At 32.6% G+C, this 20807-nt stretch overlaps 2 protein-coding genes across 2 annotated transcripts; one reads left to right on the top strand and one right to left on the bottom strand.

Moving 5' to 3' along the window:
* Window positions 1–1228: 1228 nt before the first annotated feature.
* On the bottom strand, window positions 1229–18944 carry LOC148629904 (geranylgeranyl transferase type-2 subunit alpha-like). The gene is made up of 13 exons (XM_088559526.1): window positions 18743–18944; window positions 11602–11712; window positions 10216–10340; window positions 9255–9442; window positions 8668–8865; window positions 7812–7895; window positions 6508–6590; window positions 6064–6162; window positions 5655–5821; window positions 5352–5440; window positions 4223–4357; window positions 3147–3419; window positions 1229–2938 (listed from the first exon to the last, which is right to left on the bottom strand). Exons 1-13 carry the CDS (start codon window positions 18743–18745, stop codon window positions 2766–2768), a joined length of 1728 nt encoding a protein of 575 aa, XP_088415652.1. The 5' UTR covers window positions 18746–18944; the 3' UTR covers window positions 1229–2765.
* On the top strand, window positions 13594–15692 carry LOC148629905 (tubulin beta-1 chain-like). Its single transcript, XM_088559535.1, has 2 exons — window positions 13594–14211; window positions 14745–15692. Exons 1-2 carry the CDS (start codon window positions 13690–13692, stop codon window positions 15573–15575), a joined length of 1353 nt encoding a protein of 450 aa, XP_088415661.1. The 5' UTR covers window positions 13594–13689; the 3' UTR covers window positions 15576–15692.
* Window positions 18945–20807: the final 1863 nt, after the last annotated feature.

A 20807-nucleotide genomic window follows, 5' to 3' on the forward strand; every position in this document is an offset into this window, starting at 1 on the left:
GTATAGAAAGGAGAATGTATAATTGAAAGCTCCACCCTATTTTCACTAATGTGGTTGTATTCAATAGAGCTAGTAGTGTCGGAAGTGACAGAATATATTGCTGTCACCATACCACTGGTCATGCTTGGTACATAATTCCACCTCTGGTTCATCTGTTATCTTGTTTTGAGACAAACCACTATGATATAAACCAATAAATGAACAAGAATCTGTGTCTCAATTGGAATGAATATCATTATGGGAAGTATCCCATGTAAATCATGTTTCATCAGGATCATTCTTATACATGTACTAATATATAATCACCATAAGATCAAAAGGTATTGAAGGGTGTAACTTTCAGTGTGATTTCATGGATCTCTGTTGAAACAGAAGAAGAGATAGTTGGGATACTGAAAGTATTGGCATTCATCCCATTTGCAATATCATTGGTGAGTGGATAACCAACAGGAAACATGGCATTGTTGTCAGTCATAATCCCAAAAGATTCACCTGACCATAATAGGATAAATTTAAGTATAGTTTGAGGAACCATTTATTAGACTAACTGTCCCATAGAAGGATAATAGGTACAGCTCTTACAAAATCCAATTATTCTCCTATAAAAATGACAAGTGACCCTAGACTTCTTTCCAACCACTCCAAGAATTATTATTTGATATCATAATGAGTTACAAGACTTTACTTATTAAGTAGTAGTCTTTATGAAACTCAGACAGGATGAATTCATGCACATAATAAAACACCAAATCCACTTTTAATTCTAATTTAGAAACAGTTGCTGACCAAATACCCAGTCCTAATTTGTCATTCAGTCGTTACAGTTTTGAGAAAAAAAATGCATATAGATTGTACATAAAATAGGTACTTTGCAAGAGTTATCATTCTTGAGATGAATGTATGATTTTCCTATAAAATTAGGATGACACATTAATTAAAATATGATGTATGAAGAACAAAACAACATCTTCTACTTGGTGGGCAGGCAATGTCTGAATTTATATGGACTGGAACTTTTCTAAACTAAATTTTAAAATGTCATCGTTCTCTTAAATCACAACATGCATGATTCTTAAGTAGACAGCAAATTCAACTCTGCACTCAATTTAAAAATGCACACCTTTAAATTGGGGATTTATTTTTTGTCAAAGCTTGTTCACTTTGCCAGTTTGGGAATTTTGGCAGAAAGTTTGAAGAAAGTCACCTACAGTCAAATGACACAGTTGAATACAAAGTAATAATTTATTTTGCACATAGATTATTTTAACAGCTTTTACATATACAAAATTGAACAAGTTTCTCAGTACACAATATATGCACCAAACATATAAACATCATTGCACTAGCTGATGCAAAAAGCATCCATCTCAATTACTGAGATAAGTTTTGAGCAACAAATACAAGTAATAGCAGTGGTACTTCTTAACACACAATCTGGGTTATATGGATTGTGAAATATCACGATCAAATTTATTATCTATAACTAGTGTTAAAAGTACAAATGTGAAGTGTATAATTATGAAGACTTGCTTATCTCTGTCAATCCATATACAGCTAAAGTATTTCAAAACTGGAGCCCTTTTGGACCATGGTTTCAACAATCAATCCGTTCATTCAGGTTCAAAATGCATCGAAACTGATATGAGGTGACAGGTTTTCACTTTATTCTAGGTTTGGTTTCACTGCACTGTACAAACAAAGTTTGTACACAACGTACAACCAAAATATCTTCAACCATTTCAAGATATTTTGTAGTTCATCAACCTGGAAAGTGAGTTTCAGTGGAAAGAATACCTATGTACTATATCAGTAACATTCTGCAACTATAAGTTGGAAAAACCAAATCAGTAACATTCAGCAACTATAAGTTGGAAAAACTAACAAAAATTTTATCTTCAATTCACTAAATTTATAAAATGTAAGTCATTTCAAATATGAAATCAAGTTAATCTCATATGCCAAAGCTGTTGATCAATTTAAAACTGCCCTGCAGAAGCTGAGAGAAATGGAATTAAAAAAGATTTCTGATGAACAGACAATGAATGAATACACAGTCTAAGAAATAGAAAAACTAGGTAATTACAGTATAGGTTCTCCTAAGGGAGAGCAAAATGTTTCATTTATATTTTTTTCATTGACAACATTATGGTTTTGTAATAAACAAATGAAAAAAAAACATAATGACTATCACAATAAATTATTTGGCCCCTTTTTGCTGACATACAAAATTATTAAAGCAATGATGAAGTTGACAGTTCTTTTTTGTTTGACAAACACTTTTAAAAGTATAATAATCCTTTTAACTAAAATGGCATTTCAACAGGCCTGCAATTTTTATTTCTAATTATTTAATTTATTTAATGAATTTTTGCTGACAGTAACAATTTTATAGGGTACTGTATATGACATGAAATTGGATATAATGCACCAAAAATATCTTGCATCTTATTTTTTACAGCGATAAAAATCCAATTACAACTTTTGAGAGTAGTCATTATCCCAATCTGTAAATGGAACTACTTACCAGTTGTACATTCATAAAACTTTTGTAGATTCTTCAAAATAAATAATAATAGTGTTATAAAAAGGGATAGATTGGAATAATAATCTGAACTCTACAGTTTGGCCTAATGTGAATGTCAGAAGTCCACGATTTCACTTGAATCAATTAACATTATATAAAAATTCACAACAGGTCTCTTTGAAACTGTGTGGATCCTTACAACTAGTTGTAATTAATAGCTTCACTAGAACACAACCATTCACTAGGAGTCTCCATTGGTAAATTGGTTTTTATCTACGGACAGTAGAGTAGGTATTTGTTCTCTGATCTTGGTCACATGATCTTTGTACCGACATAAAGGATTCCCGTAGACATTTAACTCCACTAAATATCTGTTGTTCTTTAATATGTAAATAACTTTCGTATCATTTAAATCTGAAACAAACAAAAAAGAACTAAAATTATGAACTAACTAAGGATAACATGGAAGATAATTCCTTACACAATGTTCCCTGCAGCTTTTGGTCAGGGTAACACAGGTCAATTCTAGCAACTACAAGTCAGAGACAAATTTGAAGGCACATTATGCACGCATTAATGATATTGACAGAAAAGGACAAGAAACTCAACTGCCAAAACTTACCATTAATTTTTACAGAGAGTTGACATAGCTGTTGGCAATGTTGTAAACCATCCAAATCTTTCAAGTGGTTATTATCTAAACATAAACATTTCAGACACTGAAGATTTGATATTGGTTTTATTGAGGTTAGAGCATTATGGGATAGATCAATTTTGGTATAAAGAAGCATCCATTCTGTGTGGTACAAGGCAGTAAGACCTTCTTCTTTTAGCACCATTTCTCTTCTATTTTTGTCCTGAGTCTCCAATATGCTTTGTAAGATGAACTTGCTTTCTGAATAAAAGATATACCTTAAATTATTACAATGATATCATACAAAAGAAAACAGTGGCTAATCCAGCGATTTGCAAAGGGGGAAGGGCTAACCCAAGACCTATTTCTTTCCTCAAGATAAGTTGAAAAGAGGAATTATTTTTACTTATGGTAATAATAAAGAAATGTGGTGTAATGTGATGCTTATACAACTGCAATCCAAATATGAATGACTAAGCATTAGTGGTTCATATTGAACTAACCTAATAACAAAAGTTAACATCAAAATCAAAGCAAGATATCTGATATTTTAAAGTCAATAACAGTCAATAGACTGTGACTGTAGGGCATATGTATTAAACTGATACAGAACTGTGATGTAGCTATGGACATAATATATATCTAAATACCAAATATGATTGACTTAAAACCATTGATTCATATTAATCTGACCTAATTGACAAACTTAACAGAATTCTTAAAATGGACAACAACGTCCACGTCAATGTTGGTGTTGAAAATAGAATACCATAGTCTTGCATTCTGCGACTTGAGGTGACAAAAAAACATGTAAAGGGAACACTTACACAGCAATGAACATTATGATAAATAAGATGTATCAAGCAATAAAGCTTTGCTTGAAGGTTAACTCCATCTGGTAAAGATAAAATCATCACTTATGATATGTTATTAAGATGGAAAACATCTAATGATTACCGATTTTGATTGAAAGCCAACCATTCAACTATTTTCTTGAGTGAAAACTTTAAATACATATATGCTTTGATTACAAGTATGTATTAGTAATGTATGTATCTACTTACTTGTATCTCTATAGTAAGCTTCCCTTTTATGATCTATCTGTATTAGTTTGTCCATACATTCTCTGATGTCTAACTTGTACATAGAATGGGTCCTATCTATTGCCATCATTAATGACAACATAGTCAGTAACACCCCTGTGAAAAAAAACAATGACATTAAAGCTGCATTAGCTGTCAAATTTGTAATTTTTTTTCTGTTGAACATACATTAACTTTGAATTATTTCTACTAATTTGTACTTTTCCTGTATAATTTCATTTCATATCAACACATATATCGTCATAATTCATTTGAAAACTAATCAAGAAATAGATGAAACGAAATGAAAACAAGACACGTGCTTACCTGAGTATCCGTTATTGTTATTTTTTTACCAAGGTTAAAGTATTTTTAACCCACTTGTTTGTACTGTCAGCAATATTCGGAGGTAATGGCAAAAAATTATTAGATCAGAACTTTTGATCTTCTCTGATTTAAATAAACGTTACATCACAATATTCTGTAGGAATTATCGACATTGATTGCTTCAATTGCAATACTACAAACTTATTTCACTGAATCAGCAAAATTCAGTAGAATCAAAACTGAACAAATTTGACAGCTAATGCAGCTTTAATCTAGGTCAATACAAGATATTTTTATTAATATAGTTTTAATCACTTGCTTAAACTGGAAATGAAATGTGAACACAGCGAGATATTCCTTCTGTTCATACACAATGTACATATAGTACATTAACAGTGTTAAACAATTTAGTTGAATTATTTCCCCTTACTGAGTTCAAACGTAATTGTTAAAGTTAATGTTATAATATTTTACCATGAATATCTACATTGATAATAAAACCTCATTGAGCAATATGATTACTGTTGAATTTTATGGCTTTTCTAATAAAATCATTTTAGATAAAATCACAAAATTTGGGAGACAAATGAGGGGGAATTCAGGTTTTGGGTCCAACATGTTAGAGGGACAAGTGGTCTTATTATGTTTCATGTACAATACAATAAAGTTTTAAAGGTCCTAAGAAATGTATGCTGGTTTGATTATTTCAATTGTTTCTATAATGATTGATTAAGAATATATTATTACATGTAGTGCATATATATATATAATGTGTAGGACTCACATTTATTGTCAGGTTCTACATCATGAAGTTCTTTTATTGACTCCAGTTCTGTTTCTAATGTTGATGTTGTAGCAGCACTGAGTTCATTACTAAAACAAACAGATATGTTTTACTTTCATATCCGGAAACCTGACTCCTTTACATGGTATATAGTAAATACAATTTTATCTTAACTTTAAAATTTATTTTTAGACAAATAAATGTTGTAGGTACATTAAGATATTTTTTGTGAACTAATCAAAATATATTCATAAACAAAACAATTGCTCAAATCTACAAAGTAGTTTTGTAAATAAGGTATACCTAAATCTAGATCCTGAAATAAAGTCTGCCATAGACCAAGCTTCATCTTGATCAGCATCTATCTGTAATCCCTGAGAAAATTGTGTATCCTTCTCTATATCTGGTATCAATGTGACAGATATAGATACTTCTTTCTCTTCTGGAATGTTTTGTGTTAAATCTTTAATCTAAAACAGACAGAAATACAAGCATTTTAATTTGAAAAAAAAAAAAAACAACAACAGAAATTAATAGAAGAAACCTCAGAAATTCAGAAATTCCCCCCCCCCCCCAAAAAAAAAATTAAATTCTAGAAATTGCTGCAAAGTTTCAGAGTAAAATGACACAGGCTCTGTGAAAAAATGAAAACTGAATTATATGCACTGTACATAAGCTTGTACGTAGGTAAAGTCATAAATATAATATTTACCCATAATACATTATATGAGGTACTTCCTGTTGGTGTTCTCCATTTTCCATCAACACTTTTACCATGAATACTAAGTATCAAACTGTTTCCTTTTCCAACCTACATTACATGAAAATGTTGCATTTAATTCTGATTTTAAGAGACCCCTACTACACTTATATTTGATGTCAAATAGATAAATCATTTTGAGAAAATCTGATATTAGAAAACAATATATTTTACCAAGCAAACATTTTAACATTGTGGTAATTTTTAGAAAATAACAGCCATATATACATGTAGATATGATGGTCTTAATCTTGCCATTAATTTTTTGTGATGCAAAACTTAACTGTTTTTTAATGAAGGTGTGATGAATGGAACAAATATAATGTACATTGTATATCCAGATATACAAACTGATTATTCTGATAATTTTTGTACATTTCATAACTTAATGTTTACCATTATAGGTCTTGTTAGAAGCACCACAACTATTTTCGATCTTCTTGATGCATATATACAACTTATCTGTTGTTTCTTCTTTCCTAAAATGATAATACAGTGTTTGACATTAACCTCCTACTATGGGCCCAAATTGAGAACTATGTTGTCCTTAGGTTAATGCATGTTGGAAAAACACATAAAATTTGACTGTCCTTTGGACAAAGTCAATTAACTTCCAACTTATCTGGATGTTAATTTTACTTGTCCCAGGCAATATGACCCTGTGCAGGTCCGGGTGTCAAAAGGATACGGCTGCAGCAGCGCTAAACTTGTAAAAGGCGACTAAATAGTGCTCAGGAACCTAGCCGCGGGCTAGGCGCTCTGCCCACAGAGCAACTGGGATGTATGCCCCAGGTGGTGGAATGGGGTAACCCTGGCTTGTTACATGCTGGGGTTGTCAGGCTATAATACGGAAAACCTGACTGCAAACCATAGTGTGTTGGGAAAGATGCCACGTTCCTCGCATGTTAAAGAACCCTGCTGTGGCATTCGATAGGAGTAGGAACCTCTGCACTCCACCACAGGTGGCTAAATTGCCCAACCCTACCTATCCCTCCCTTTTCTAGTGGCAATCTAAATTTGTCGACCCTGTTGTCCTTGTGTTCCATCCCTTTTCTATTTCAGCATCATTTCATGTTCATCGCCTGAATATAGCTGAAATATTGCTGCTCGGGCGTTAAACCCCAACAATCAATCAATCAACCATGCAATATGATAGCCTTTAATGTCAGACCCTGTAATAGGAATATTTTTTTTAGTCATAATGAACACTCTAAATATCCTAAGCATTAACAATTACATTTGCTTTAATGATATAAGTTAAATTGCTATTATTACCATAATGTATATGGATAATCATCCTAAAAGATATTAATTCATTGAAGCAGCAGATAAAAAATAATTTTAAAATGTTATTTGTTAATCATGAAAGTGAAATAAAGACATCAACACTTTCAGTACTCCATAGTGATAGATTTATTTGTCTACTAGTTTTGCCACATTTGATCATTATGATTTAAGATGACCTTTCATAAATGGAGAAATCAATCATTTTTTATATGTTGTTATATTGTGTAGTATTCAACATAGAAATGATCATACTGTTTTAATATCTTTATAATTCAACTTAAAATAATTGTAAAATCTGTTTATCCAATACATTCTTTCTATGACATTTTAAATCAAGCATTTTAATTTCAAGAAGATGTATAACTGAGGGATGTTGGGCTAAAACAGCACTTAAACCAGATGAATTAACTTACCTCTACCCAGAAGCCACCTGTGATAAAACCAAGCACTTTGATCATCAGGGTCTGTAAACACTGCATTCTGTACTATTTCATATTCTGTAATAAAAATATGTCATTCAAAGGGAGCTAATTCAATAGTAATTGATCACAGATATTCTTGCAGTCTATATTCACTTGGGTAAAGCTGTTACGGTCATCTCAAAATGGCGAGAGAAAATTTGAATACAAATAATTTTCTTTCATAGAGTTGTTTATTCAAGATATTGAACAAAATAATCATGATAAATAGTTATTAACCATGCAAATTCCACCCACAACTCCTGCTTCAAATTCAACCTACTCCTCCTGCTTCAAATTCCACCTACGCCTTTCGCTTCAAATTCAACCTATGCTTCTTGTTTCAAATTTCACCTACGCCTCCCGCTTCAAATTCTACCTATGCCCCCAGCTTCAAATTCTGAGCCAGGAAGAATTACCAACTATTTATCATATTTATTTTGTTCAATATCTTAAATGAACAACTTAATGAAAGAAAAATATTTGTACCCAAATTTTCCTTCTACTACTGTTATGATCATCAGCTTTACCCCAGTGATATCGTCAAAGTCAAAAAAGAGAAAAAACTCTAACATAGGCAACTTACACATAATCAAATTTGACTTTAATAGAATGGTTTTTAGCATTACACTGAAGTTTGAAAGGATTTTGTTGAATACATCTTTACTTATCATCAAGAAACTAAAAGTGAAACAGATGAACAAACAGACAGAGATGAAGATCACTATAAAAATTTAAATGTCGAGATAAAATAGTTTTTTTAAGTGAAAGTATTGCCACTGCATCAAAATTGATGATCAATGTTAAATACCTTTCAGTATGACATCTTCCTGTACCCAAGCTGGTTGTGTTGGATCAGGGTGTAACATCGGTAACAGTTTACTTCTGTAATGCCATGACGAATAGTTGGAGAAGTTAGTTGTGATTTTCTGCGTAGTAAAGTCTAGTTCATCCTCCAAACTAACCTCTGCCATCATTACAACAAAACGTCTGTAGTCCCAACAATGAACTGAAAATTGTAAATGAATATTGAAAAAAATTTGGCAGTAAATTTATCTCATTGCTATTACCAACCAATCAACACTAAAGTAAAATACATTTCTCAGTTTTAACGAATCTAAGCAACACACAAAATGAGTAAAAATATCAATGTAGGTCATAATTGACTCTTTTACCCTGAAGTTGATGAGTTAAAAGTTGTGTATTCTGTTAAATATCAGAAAAAGATTAAAACATACTAAAAGATCAGGCTTTTCATACCCGTAATAAAAACTGTTAAGTACATTTGTAATTTATGAAGTTTTACAATTCAAATTTTTCTTCCCTATATGATTTTCTCAATCTGTAAATTTAAAGAAAGCTAACGCCATGCAACATCTGTTACATGTATGTACTTACAATTTCTTTCATCATACTCGAGGAATTTATTGCACAATTGTAGTTCCCTGCTCCAGTCTGGGGTTGGCATGTTCTCCATAATAAAAGATCTATGAGCCCAAGTGCCATAGGATTTAGGATTAACCTTTAAACAATTCTCTAGAAAGTGTAATTCATTATCCATGATTTTCTGAACTTCATCTTTCTGCCTGAAAGTATAAATATATTGTTCATGTATTGAATTATTCCTACAATGTATTAAAGAGGTTGGAACTCTTTCTTTTTTGCCCTATTTTAGATCTAGACTGATTATCTGATAATTTACATTGGCTAGGCTTTCTTTATTTTACTAACCAATACATGTATATAGATGAGTACAATTCTTAAACAACTTGGGTTTCATTTTCATTGAAATTTTATACCATTCTGAGGTATCATATCAGCATTAGTACACTATCTTCAGCCAATGACAATGCATTCACAAACAAAAAACAAAAGCTTGGATAAGAGATACAGCAAATTCAGTTTCCATTTTTTATATAGCACTGCCCCTTTTTATATAGCACTGCCTTTTTTTATATAGCACTGCCCCTTTTTATATAGCACTGCCCTTTTTGATATAGCACTGCCCTTTTTTGATATAGCACTGCCCCTTCGTTGATATGGCACTGCCCCTTTTTTATACAGCTCTGCCCTTTTTTGATATAGCACTGCCCCTTTTTGATATAGCACTGCCCCTTTTTTTGATATAGCACTGCCCTTTTTTGATACAGCACTGCCCCTTTTTATATAGCACTGACCTTTTTTCATATAGCACTGACCCTTTATAATATACAAATCAAACCAACTACAAAACAAAAAAGTGGTAAATAAATGATCAAAATAGCAGCATGTAAACCATGTTGGAGTTCACTGTCGTTTATTCATGTAATAGTACAAAAGACGTTTCAACAAAAACATTAACAAATCATCACAATCTCACCTTGTTTCTAAAAAATTAACAAATATTTCTTTTCTGAAGTTCCACAAAGTATAGAAGTCCGGATTGACAGCTAAGATTTCTCCCGTGATCTGTAGACCCTCCTCATCATATTCTTTGTCATCTCGCTGAAGAATTTAAAACAAATCTTATACATGGTTGAAAATTAAATTTTACAAATGATGCAAATAGAATGGTTTAAATTAGAGATAGTCTTAAGTCTGTCCCATAATCATGATCAATGATTTTATATACATGTATTATGAAAAATTTAGCCTGTCTATATAGGAGATAACACTCACACCTAAAAGTCATAAAATAATAAAAATGACCTTACTGAATATCAACTTCAGAGTCAAGCAGTAAAATAAATAAACCAAACAAGACAGCTATTGATAAATTGATAAGTTTTAATAGCCAACACTGAAATGCATGTCTTCAGTATGACCTTTCCTATACTGATAATACATTTATAATTCATCTGGTACTTGCCACTAAAATGTCATTAATCAACAGATTTTGAGAAAAGTAATTGATTTTCAGGTAAGTTTTAATAAACTATTTCTCATGGGAATACATTGTAGAAATAATGCCAAACAATTTCTCCTGGGAATTCATTGTAGAAATAATGCCAAACTAGCTTGAAATTCAGCCACTGACATAAAAAATCCACACTATCTTCTACTGAATTTCAAAGCTGTGGGCAAAATAGTTGTAAATGAGTAATTGAGATGAAAGTCAAATTCACTTTATTATTCAGTAGCTACATACCACTTTATTTTTCAGATGGACATACCACTTTATTATTCAGACAGACATACCAAATTTTAAATCAATCCTAGAAGTGTTGTTTTATTTAATTATTCACCCCTAAAATTTAAACAGACAATAAAGAGAAGGTAGACCCAAGTATTAGACATAAGACATTCACATCATGATCAATTAAACTGAAGATGAATGTCAATTTTTTAATTATCCAAATCTAATTAAAAATCTCTGCTTTTGAAGTTCATGGATAATGTGTGTGTACAGTTAGAATTACAGCTGAATGTTTCCTTTCCCATTTGTAACAGAGGAAGAGTAAATATAATACAACTCACAAACAGTACAAGCAGAGCTAAAGGAGTGATGTCATTCTCTCTCTTTTTTTTTTCAATGTTCAAAGTTACATTTCTCTTAATCAAAAAAATCAGAGAAAAAGAATGGGAGCTTCATTCCATGGCGAAAAACATTGTACATACCAAAAAAAACTATTAAAATCTAACCCTGTATTTATTATGTTTATAATTAATCACATGACAAGAGGACAGATATGCTGTATGAAAGACACATGTCCAACAAAAGACAAGCCTGCATTACATTTTCATGTTGTGTATTTTAATTTACCACCTTCTTAAAAGCTGCCTTAGTTCCTGTATTGTAAAGTAGAAATTTTTTCTCTCTTTCTTTTCTCTTTGCTTCTTGCTGTTCTGCTGTAGTTTTTACTTTAATTCTTCCATGCTGAAATTATAAAGTGATTCAACTACATCAGATTCCTGTGGAGAATATGCTTTTGAGACAATTACCCCACAAGCGATAAACAGCTGGAGATATGTGTCCCTTCATATCTTGTTAATTGCATTTACAGTGATTTCAATTAAAATTACATGTACATGCATTAATTGACTTTTTCACCAGTGTGATTTAAGTCTTTGCAGCATAAAAAACAAACAAAAAACCAAAATCAAAACATCAACAATAGAATATAACAAGACCACTCCTGTTTTGCATGCAGAAAATGTACAGACAAAAGAAAGACTTTAATCAATTACAGTTTGTACATAATGTACATATGTATATGCTCTCAAGAAATACAAATAGCTTAAATAATTTTATGTGTACCTTTCAAAAAAAGGTCACCTAGCTAACCATGCCTTATTAACTAAGTAAGTAAAGGTACAATGCTTTGTTACCATGACTGATGAAAAATTGCTGAAAAAGAGCATCCACTGATGAATGCTGCAAGTTCAACTCAGTACCTAAGGTACTGTATTCTGTTGGAAATGCATCGTAAGTGTTTTAAGAACTCCAGGAAAAAAATTGGGCAGGAGTCCCCCATGCGCCGTTATCCCACTGGGTGTGAGGGAGCATTAGGTCACTATACATTTCCTGAAAAAGAACATTAAATGAAGTTAAATCATGGCTATACAACATTTTGATCATCACTTCAACTCAGAAGACCATGTTTACAATATAAACCAAATATCATTGAAATTAAAGCAAATGTACAAATTAGTGAAAAAATGGCAGCAATTTTGAAAATGGTTGCCCAGAACAAATTTTTGTCATCTCCATTCAACTTAGAATACTGTGATTCCTCATGAAACCAAAAATCATTGGAATCCAAGCAACTGCTAAAAATGGACCCAAATTGGCAGCCATTTAGAAAATTCAACTAAATAAAATTTCAATACTGCCAGTCAACTCAGAATATCATGATTATCTTATGAGTAGCTTTCATCTTTCATTCTTCTGTAGTTGAGGGAAAAATAACAAAAAAAGCATTTTGACCCCAATGTTCAATTTTTTTTCTGCTGACTGTCATGTTTTTCAACCAGTTTGTGCAGGATACCCTAAGGAACAATTATGCCAACTTAACTAAATATTGTTGCATGATTTCAGAAAAGAAGATTTTCAAAGTTGTACATGTGAAGAAAAAAAAACAACAAATAAATCTATTTCAGGGGCCATAACTCCTACATTGGGTGACAAATCATTTTGAAAATTGTGGCATAGGTCTGTTTTCTGATGCTGAACAATATTACCCTACATTGTATGTCAGAATTTCACTAAATTCAATTGCTTTTGAGTTATTTGCAAAAAAACTGTATTTTGACCCCTATGTTCTATTTTTAGTAACAGCAGCCATGTTTTTTTTACATTTCAAAAATTTTAAACATTCAATTTGTGCATTAGACCTTAAGGAACAATTACGCCAACTTTAATTAAATTTTGTTGCATGGTTTAAGAGAAGAAGATTTTCAAAGTTGTACAAGCGAAGAACAACAAAAAAAATGTGTTTCAGGGACCATAATATTTTCTCAGTTACTGATGCTTACAGCTGGATGCTTATTTATTTCATATTCTTATACATATTATATGAAGAGCTACATGAGATGATTGGTTAGTTCAAGTTCTATCAAGTTTTATGACAAGGATATTCACAGTTTCTTTTTTTAAACCTTACAACTTATGGACTCACATCATGCCCACACCAACTATCTAATCTACATGTATGAATCATTGTATACTGTTAATAGATAATAATAAACATTATGTGTCACCTTCATTTAGGTGTAAGGAAAGATAACCTAAATCCTGAACTCTGTATATATATATGTACATGTACACTGTTAATGAATTTATCAGTATCCTTGTCACTTTGTCCCTATACACATCACAACCACCATACAGATCAGCTACTTCTAGCAGCCAAACATGAGAGAAATCATACATGTACAAGCAGGACAGTGTGGTAACCAAATAGGTACCAAGTTCTGGGAGGTGATTTCTGGGGAGCATGGGATTGATGCTACTGGTTCCTACCATGGAGAAAACCCAAACCAGTTGGAGAGGATTGATGTCTACTACAATGAAGCACAAGGAGGAAAGTATGTTCCAAGGGCCTGCATGGTAGATCTTGAGCCAGGTACAATGGATGCTGTTCGTAGTGGTACATTTGGGAGGGCATTTAGGCCTGATAACTTTGTTTTTGGACAGAGTGGAGCTGGCAACAATTGGGCCAAAGGACACTACACTGAGGGAGCAGAGCTGGTTGAGTCAGTTATTGATGTGGTGAGGAAGGAAGCAGAGGCTTGTGACTGTCTTCAAGGGTTCCAGCTGACCCACTCCATTGGAGGAGGGACTGGCAGTGGTATGGGGACCCTAATTGTTGGCAAGATCAGGGAGGAGTACCCAGACAGAATCATGAAGACCTATACTGTAGCACCTTCACCTAAGGTAAGAAGCCTTATTTTCTGTTACTGTAACAAAGATGAATTAAATTATATGATATTGTGGAATAAAAATTCTGCACTCAGTACATACACAAACATGCTAAAATAACAATGAGCAAATAAAAACACTAGTCTAAACCACCTTATTATAATTTGACGATTTATCAACTGAACTTGTCTATTACATGTGTATTAAGAGTATAATTATTTTACCTGTACAAATGTATTTTTATGAAATTTCCTGTTTCATCTTTTTTTAATACCCAGGAAACATACATTCACATTGTTCTTAAAGAAACCTTTCTGCCTATATCTAAAACAGGTAACCAAAATTTGAAAGACAGTTTTTCTCTCAATCTCCTAAATACTAGAAAGAAAAACCAATTATATTCTTCCTATATATACAGAAAATGAGTTATTCAAATTAAAACCAATCAATATTTAATTTTTTAACTAATTACTTTTAAAAATGTATGTACCAGTAACTCCATTTTAATGAGATTACCTTGATACACCCTTAAACTCTTTTCCCTACAGGTATCAGAGGTTGTGTTAGAACCATACAATGCCACACTTTCAGTCCATCAATTGGTAGAGAACACTGATGAAACTTTCTGTATTGACAATGAAGCACTCTATGACATTTGTATGAGAACCCTGAAACTAAAAACCCCATCCTATGGTGACCTAAACCACTTAGTTTCCTACACAATGTCTGGTGTAACAACATGTCTTAGATTCCCAGGACAACTAAATGCTGACTTACGAAAATTAGCTGTAAACATGGTTCCTTTTCCAAGGCTGCATTTTTTCATGCCTGGTTTCGCACCACTGACGGCAAGAGGTTCTCAGTCATATAGAGCCTTGTCAGTCGCTGAACTAACACAACAAGTCTTTGATGCTAAGAATATGATGGCTGCTTGTGATCCAAGACATGGACGTTACCTTACAGTTGCAACCATATTCAGAGGCCAGTTATCAATGAAGGATGTTGAGGAACAAATGCTTAAGATTCAAAGCAAAAATAGTCCATACTTTGTTGAATGGATTCCTTGCAATGTTAAAACTGCTGTTTGTGACATTCCACCACAAGATATGAAAATGTCAGCAACGTTTATAGGAAACAGCACTGCTATTCAAGAACTGTTTAAAAGAATATCTGAGCAGTTTACCATGATGTTTAGAAGGAGAGCTTTCCTTTTCTGGTACACTGGTGAGGGGATGGATGAACTAGAATTTACTGAAGCAGAGTCAAACATGAATGATCTTATATCGGAATACCAACAGTACCAAGATGCTACTGTAGATGAAAACATGGGAGAGGAAGAGGAAATTGAAGAGGGAGAAGTAGAAGGCGAGGAAAACTGACATTTGTACCTAAATAAATACCAATTACTACCATTGGTCTATTGTAAATTAATATTTGAATAAAAAATACATGAAAGGGAAAATATAAAAGTTCTGATTGATGTTAACAAAATTAAATCCTGAGTTTTTCTTTCTTATCTTATAATTTCACACTGAAGTCAGGAAGGATCTAGTATTCTAGATTAAAGGGTGTAAGAAAAATGATTTCGGGTATTATCAAAGAAAAAAAAAGATGGAACAATTTACATGTTTTTTTTTTTCCTTTTTTAGAGGTTAATTACCGTTTTACCAGATATATCCCAGAAATGTATGTCTGAAAGTGTTTCTAGTCAACAAATGCTATCTTTAACTGTAGGTATGTACATACTTTCTAAAACCAACTGAGAAAATATGAACCACGTAATGTGATCTGCATCACATACTTAATATATATATCTGCTGTCTACTTTACTACATGTGCATGCATATACATGTGATTCAATCTGCTAATCAGGATGTACAAGGCAAGATACTTATTCATTACAACTCCATGAAGCTGTTAATTACTGTTGTACTGTACTAACTACATAAAGATGTCAGTACAAAGTATACAGGTGAATTGCTGGGCTTAAAAGAATGAACAGTTTTTTAAATATAGGGATTTGTGGAGGGCAGCATGATACAACTGCAGCATGCTGAACTCTGTTCACTAGAGGCAAGTGTGGACAAAATGCTAGTTTTTAACACACTTTAGGATAGAAACTAACAGTTCATTATGGCAACAATAACTGGTTTGGACACTATATACATGTAGCACAAAATTTGAAATTCAATCAAGAATTTTCAAAATCAGACCCAAAATGAAAAAGCTGATTTTTCGGGGTGTGGCCCCTTTGATTCCTTGTAACTTGAAAACTGTAAGTTAAAGTGATATCTTAAATCCGACAGAGATCATCATAAGGAATCTAACAATGTTTTGTTTTTAATCAGACCAAAAATAAAAAAGTTGACTTTTTTTTAATGTAACCCAATTTTATACCTGTTTCAATTCATAATGGTTCACAATAAGTCAATCTGTAAAAAAAATGCTTAAAACAAAATTTCAAACTAATAAATAAATTAAAGTTAACAGATGCCAATTATGATAGAGCGATACCATGATATGACTAAAATTTTGTTTTGGTTGAGTTCTTACAAAAATTAGCATTTATACAAAATGTATGTACATACCAAAATCTCATCTTCACATTTAGGAGTACTTTGAAAAAAGTATAACTACATGTAAATTACACCTTATAAAGTAGATAAGTAAGGAACCAGGAAAGCAGAAACCTGGTACAAAAGCAATATACAATGCACCAAATACAATGTATCAGAACATTCCCTCTAATAGAAGCAGAGAAAACATTTCCATTGTGCATCACCAAAATAATACCCTATGACGAACCCTGACAATTAACAAAGTGACTAAAAGCTGTAATTACATAATAAAAGGATTAATTGTGATTGTGGACAGGGTTGAAAGGTAACTAAATAACAAGTGTATGGGTATTGTAATGTATTCTATTTCCTTGCTTATACATGTATAATGCTGTATACCTAACTATATTATCAGTGTTTGTACTTTGTACTGATAAACTTTGATTTAAACATCAGTCAGTATTGAGAATGAATGAGAGAAATGAATAACAAGTTTCTTTACTTTGTTATCTAATTACAATAAAATGCAATACATGTAGTTGATAATCATACCAATCAAAGAATAACTTGACTGCGTTTTCGAAATGTGTTTCAACTTTCAATCGATTAAAAAAAATACACAACTATGACACATCATGATGTTAAATGCATCAATTATATTAACGGCAAAAAAAGTAATGGCTTGTTAACTGGAGAATATGATATAATCAACATGCAAATGAACACTTGGTCAACTGAAAAGGGCCTTTAATACTAAGAAGTATGATACATCAAAACAGTAAATAAACACACAGCAGGCAAAATATGCCACAAAAACTGTCATTTCACTTTAATCATCTTGCATAAATCAAAGTTGGCAGGTACATGCTGATGTGTGCTTTGTGGGAAACTCTCTGATTCCAAGTCAAAACCATATTAAGCAAGCAAAGCTTCCTCTTAATTCTATACAAATTTGTATAAAAACTCATCATACTGACCACTTGAGAAATGTTTATTAAAGCACTACATCATTATCTTTTGAAGCTTTGAAATACAGTCAAAAGCACAGACAAAATGTTTCAATGACATGTTTGTTACTAAGACATTTTCAAAAAGCCTAGCCCTACATTGTTTGTGCTTCCATTTTTAATTAAAACAGACCTTCTTTGCTAAACTGGGAACTGTTCTGTCTGAATGATACCATTATAAATTCAGTTAAATCAAAGTACATGTAGCTCAAACTCCATGGGACCTTGAATTGTATTTGAGTTCAAGAAAATACAATTTGTATATTTCCAGATTTATTTCGTTGTTGGTCCGAGTTCAACTTATCGTTAGAAATGGCTTACTTCCTAGAAAGTTTTTATTAGTTCTTGGATATTTTTCATTTGCTTTTTGAATGTTATGTTAATTCATAGACATTAAAAAATGCTGTGTTTGTTTTTAAAAAAAAAACTTTCAGAGAGCAAGTTCCTTGGTCAATAATTTGTTTTCATCTACATGTACATGTAATTTTCTTTGGTGCTTTCATTATTCTGACTTTGAAACATTCTCAAACTTCAATTAGTTCTATATTAGATTAAAACTACCTGATTAATAATTTTTTTTTAATAGGGAACCTACTAAATGCTTTGCTAACACTAATGTCTTCCTCATATTGTACAATGCAAGCATCATTTGATTTTGGTTATTCCTAACTCAGAGAAAAAAAATTCCAAAATAAATTGGTAGATTAATGGTACAGTTCTGCATTTCTTTTATTACAAGATTATTATGATGTGACACAGTTATTTTGAGATAGCAATCTATGGAATCATTTTTTTTAAACCTAAATATTTTTAATACAATTTCAATTTACCAATGACTTCTATTACTAAAAGAGATATTCACCTTAAATACAGCTACACTAGCATAACCACTACAGCTTGGGAAAACCCACGAAATTATTCACAATTCTGTTACTCCAGAAGCGTTACAAGTTCCACCTTTCTAATGTAAGAGATACTTACCATATTGTTAGACGCGTGCTATTTCCATTCACGCAGAGAAAATACTGTTATAATTTTCTGTAAGAAAATTAAATCAGAAATCTATAAAGATCAGATGACAAACAGGGCGATGACAAATGTGTAGGAATTTTTATCCGGAAGAATACACTTTTCAAATTTTCTAACAAAAGAGCTCCTTTATTTCTAGTTTAAAAACGAACTCCCGTTAGAAGCAGAACAGTTTCCGCAATGTCCAGAGACCTACACTAATAATTAAATTACAGGTCTATGACAGAACAGGAGCTTTTAAAATCGACATAGGTAGAAAACCGTACTATGTTCACAAATTTTGCACAAGCATAGATCTTTAATTGCAAGTAATGATTTAAAACACCGACCATTTTATTAGCGGAATGGGAAAATATTACTAAAGTGACAAAAATAACAGAGTATTTTCTGCTATTTCAGACCTTCAGATTTTCCCCGTTTTTATTTCTACATTCATTCAAAAACATGCTTCTACAGTTACTTAAACGGAGCGATAGATAGTGACTGATCATTAATTGAAATTCTGATAGTGTTCACTTTTCGTGCTTGTAATCGATCACTGAGGAACTTAGGAACCAGTCTCTCATCATAGATATCGTTTTTTTTTTTTTTTTTTACAAAATGGGATGGCACAAGTATTGAAGTCCATTCTTAATCTATCACGATTTTTCTTACTAGTCTGAATAAAATTGCCCATTTCGAATTCGTGTTGGTGGGTGTGAAGAAATATAGAATAATTTGGGGTTATATTCACAGAAAAAAAAATGGCTGCCGTCAACAGGACATGGTAGGTTGAAAAATATCCGTCGGAATTTTCGGGATTTAAGCTGGAAAACATGAATGCTACATAAAGAAACTTTCTGTAACATTAATACTAATGTAGATGTACATTACAATTGATATTCAGCTGATTTAGTGATTGTTTGATACACTAACTTTTTGAAGTGAACTCGATAGTGAGCTCGGACTCACAAACAACAACAACAATAACAAAAACATAAACAAACATGGACGCCCCCATACATGATCCGCCTTTCATTACACAGTTACAGCCCAACCCAACTTCGACTACTGGTTTCGATTCTCTTGATTCTACTGACCCTATAAATAACAAACGGCCTAGTCCAGAAAGTCCCGAAGGTTTGCCTGCAACAGAAAAGCAGACACAGCGACAAATCCGGAGACGCAACTCCTTTGGTGATATGACAGAGCTGAAACCACTTACAAAGAAGCAATTAGCCGCTCAGAAAAACCTCGCTGACAAAGTCCTAGAGATATTATCTAGTCCCGAGGTGTTTGACTCTATCATCCCTGTGTTAGCCAGTAAAATCGGCCAGTCATTATCAACCATGATTGAGCAACAAGTAAATGAACGGGTACAAGCAGAAACAAAATCACTGCGAGAAGAACTAGCGAAACAAAGCGCTGATATTAAACACAATGAGACTAAAATTTGCAAGCAGTTTATAGAAATCTCCCATCTTGAAAGGGTGACAAGGGAGAGTATTACTGCTGTCAAGGAGCGCGAAAGGGACATTGATGCTTTGTATCAGAAAATAGCTGACTTGGAATATAGATTGGAAAACCAAGAACAGTATTCCCGTAGAACAAGCCTCCGATTTCACAATGTACCCGTGCCCATTGGTGATGACGGAAAAATCGCACATCCAGTAAATACCGATCAACTCATATTAGATATATGCAACCAGAAAATGAAGCTGAACATCCAACTTCAGGACATAGGTCGGACACACGTCATCGGTAAAGTGCGCAATGGTAAATCGCAGGTGATTGTCAGATTCATATCCTATAGGACTAGGCATCTGGTGTACTCCAATAAAAAAGCACTGAAAAATGACTCTAACGGTACATTCATTTCTGAAAATTTGACGCAGTTCAGAACAAGTCTAGTCAAGAGGATTGCCAAGCTTAAAAATGACAATCAGATAGAGGCCTACTGGACCTTCGATGGCAGAATATTTGTCAAGCGTACAGAAGATAGTACAAAGCTTATTATAAACTGTCATGACGATATCTC

The sequence above is a fragment of the Perna viridis genome, chromosome 1 (genome assembly GCF_037379345.1).
Source record: "Perna viridis isolate PV_CMFRI_1.1 ecotype Kerala chromosome 1, ASM3737934v1, whole genome shotgun sequence".
Lineage (NCBI taxonomy): Eukaryota > Metazoa > Mollusca > Bivalvia > Mytilida > Mytilidae > Perna > Perna viridis.

Excerpts from the sequence above, each read along its gene's own strand:
- LOC148629905 (XM_088559535.1), top strand. The coding sequence starts at position 13,690 with ATGAGAGAAATCATACATGTACAAGCAGGACAGTGTGGTAACCAAATA. Across the intron at positions 14,212-14,744 it reads CTGTAGCACCTTCACCTAAG|GTATCAGAGGTTGTGTTAGA; the intron begins GTAAGAAGCCTT and ends TTTTCCCTACAG.
- LOC148629904 (XM_088559526.1), bottom strand. Across the intron at positions 10,341-11,601 it reads CTAAGGCAGCTTTTAAGAAG|CGAGATGACAAAGAATATGA; the intron begins GTGGTAAATTAA and ends TAAATTCTTCAG. Across the intron at positions 6,591-7,811 it reads CAGGTGGCTTCTGGGTAGAG|GAAAGAAGAAACAACAGATA; the intron begins GTAAGTTAATTC and ends TTATCATTTTAG.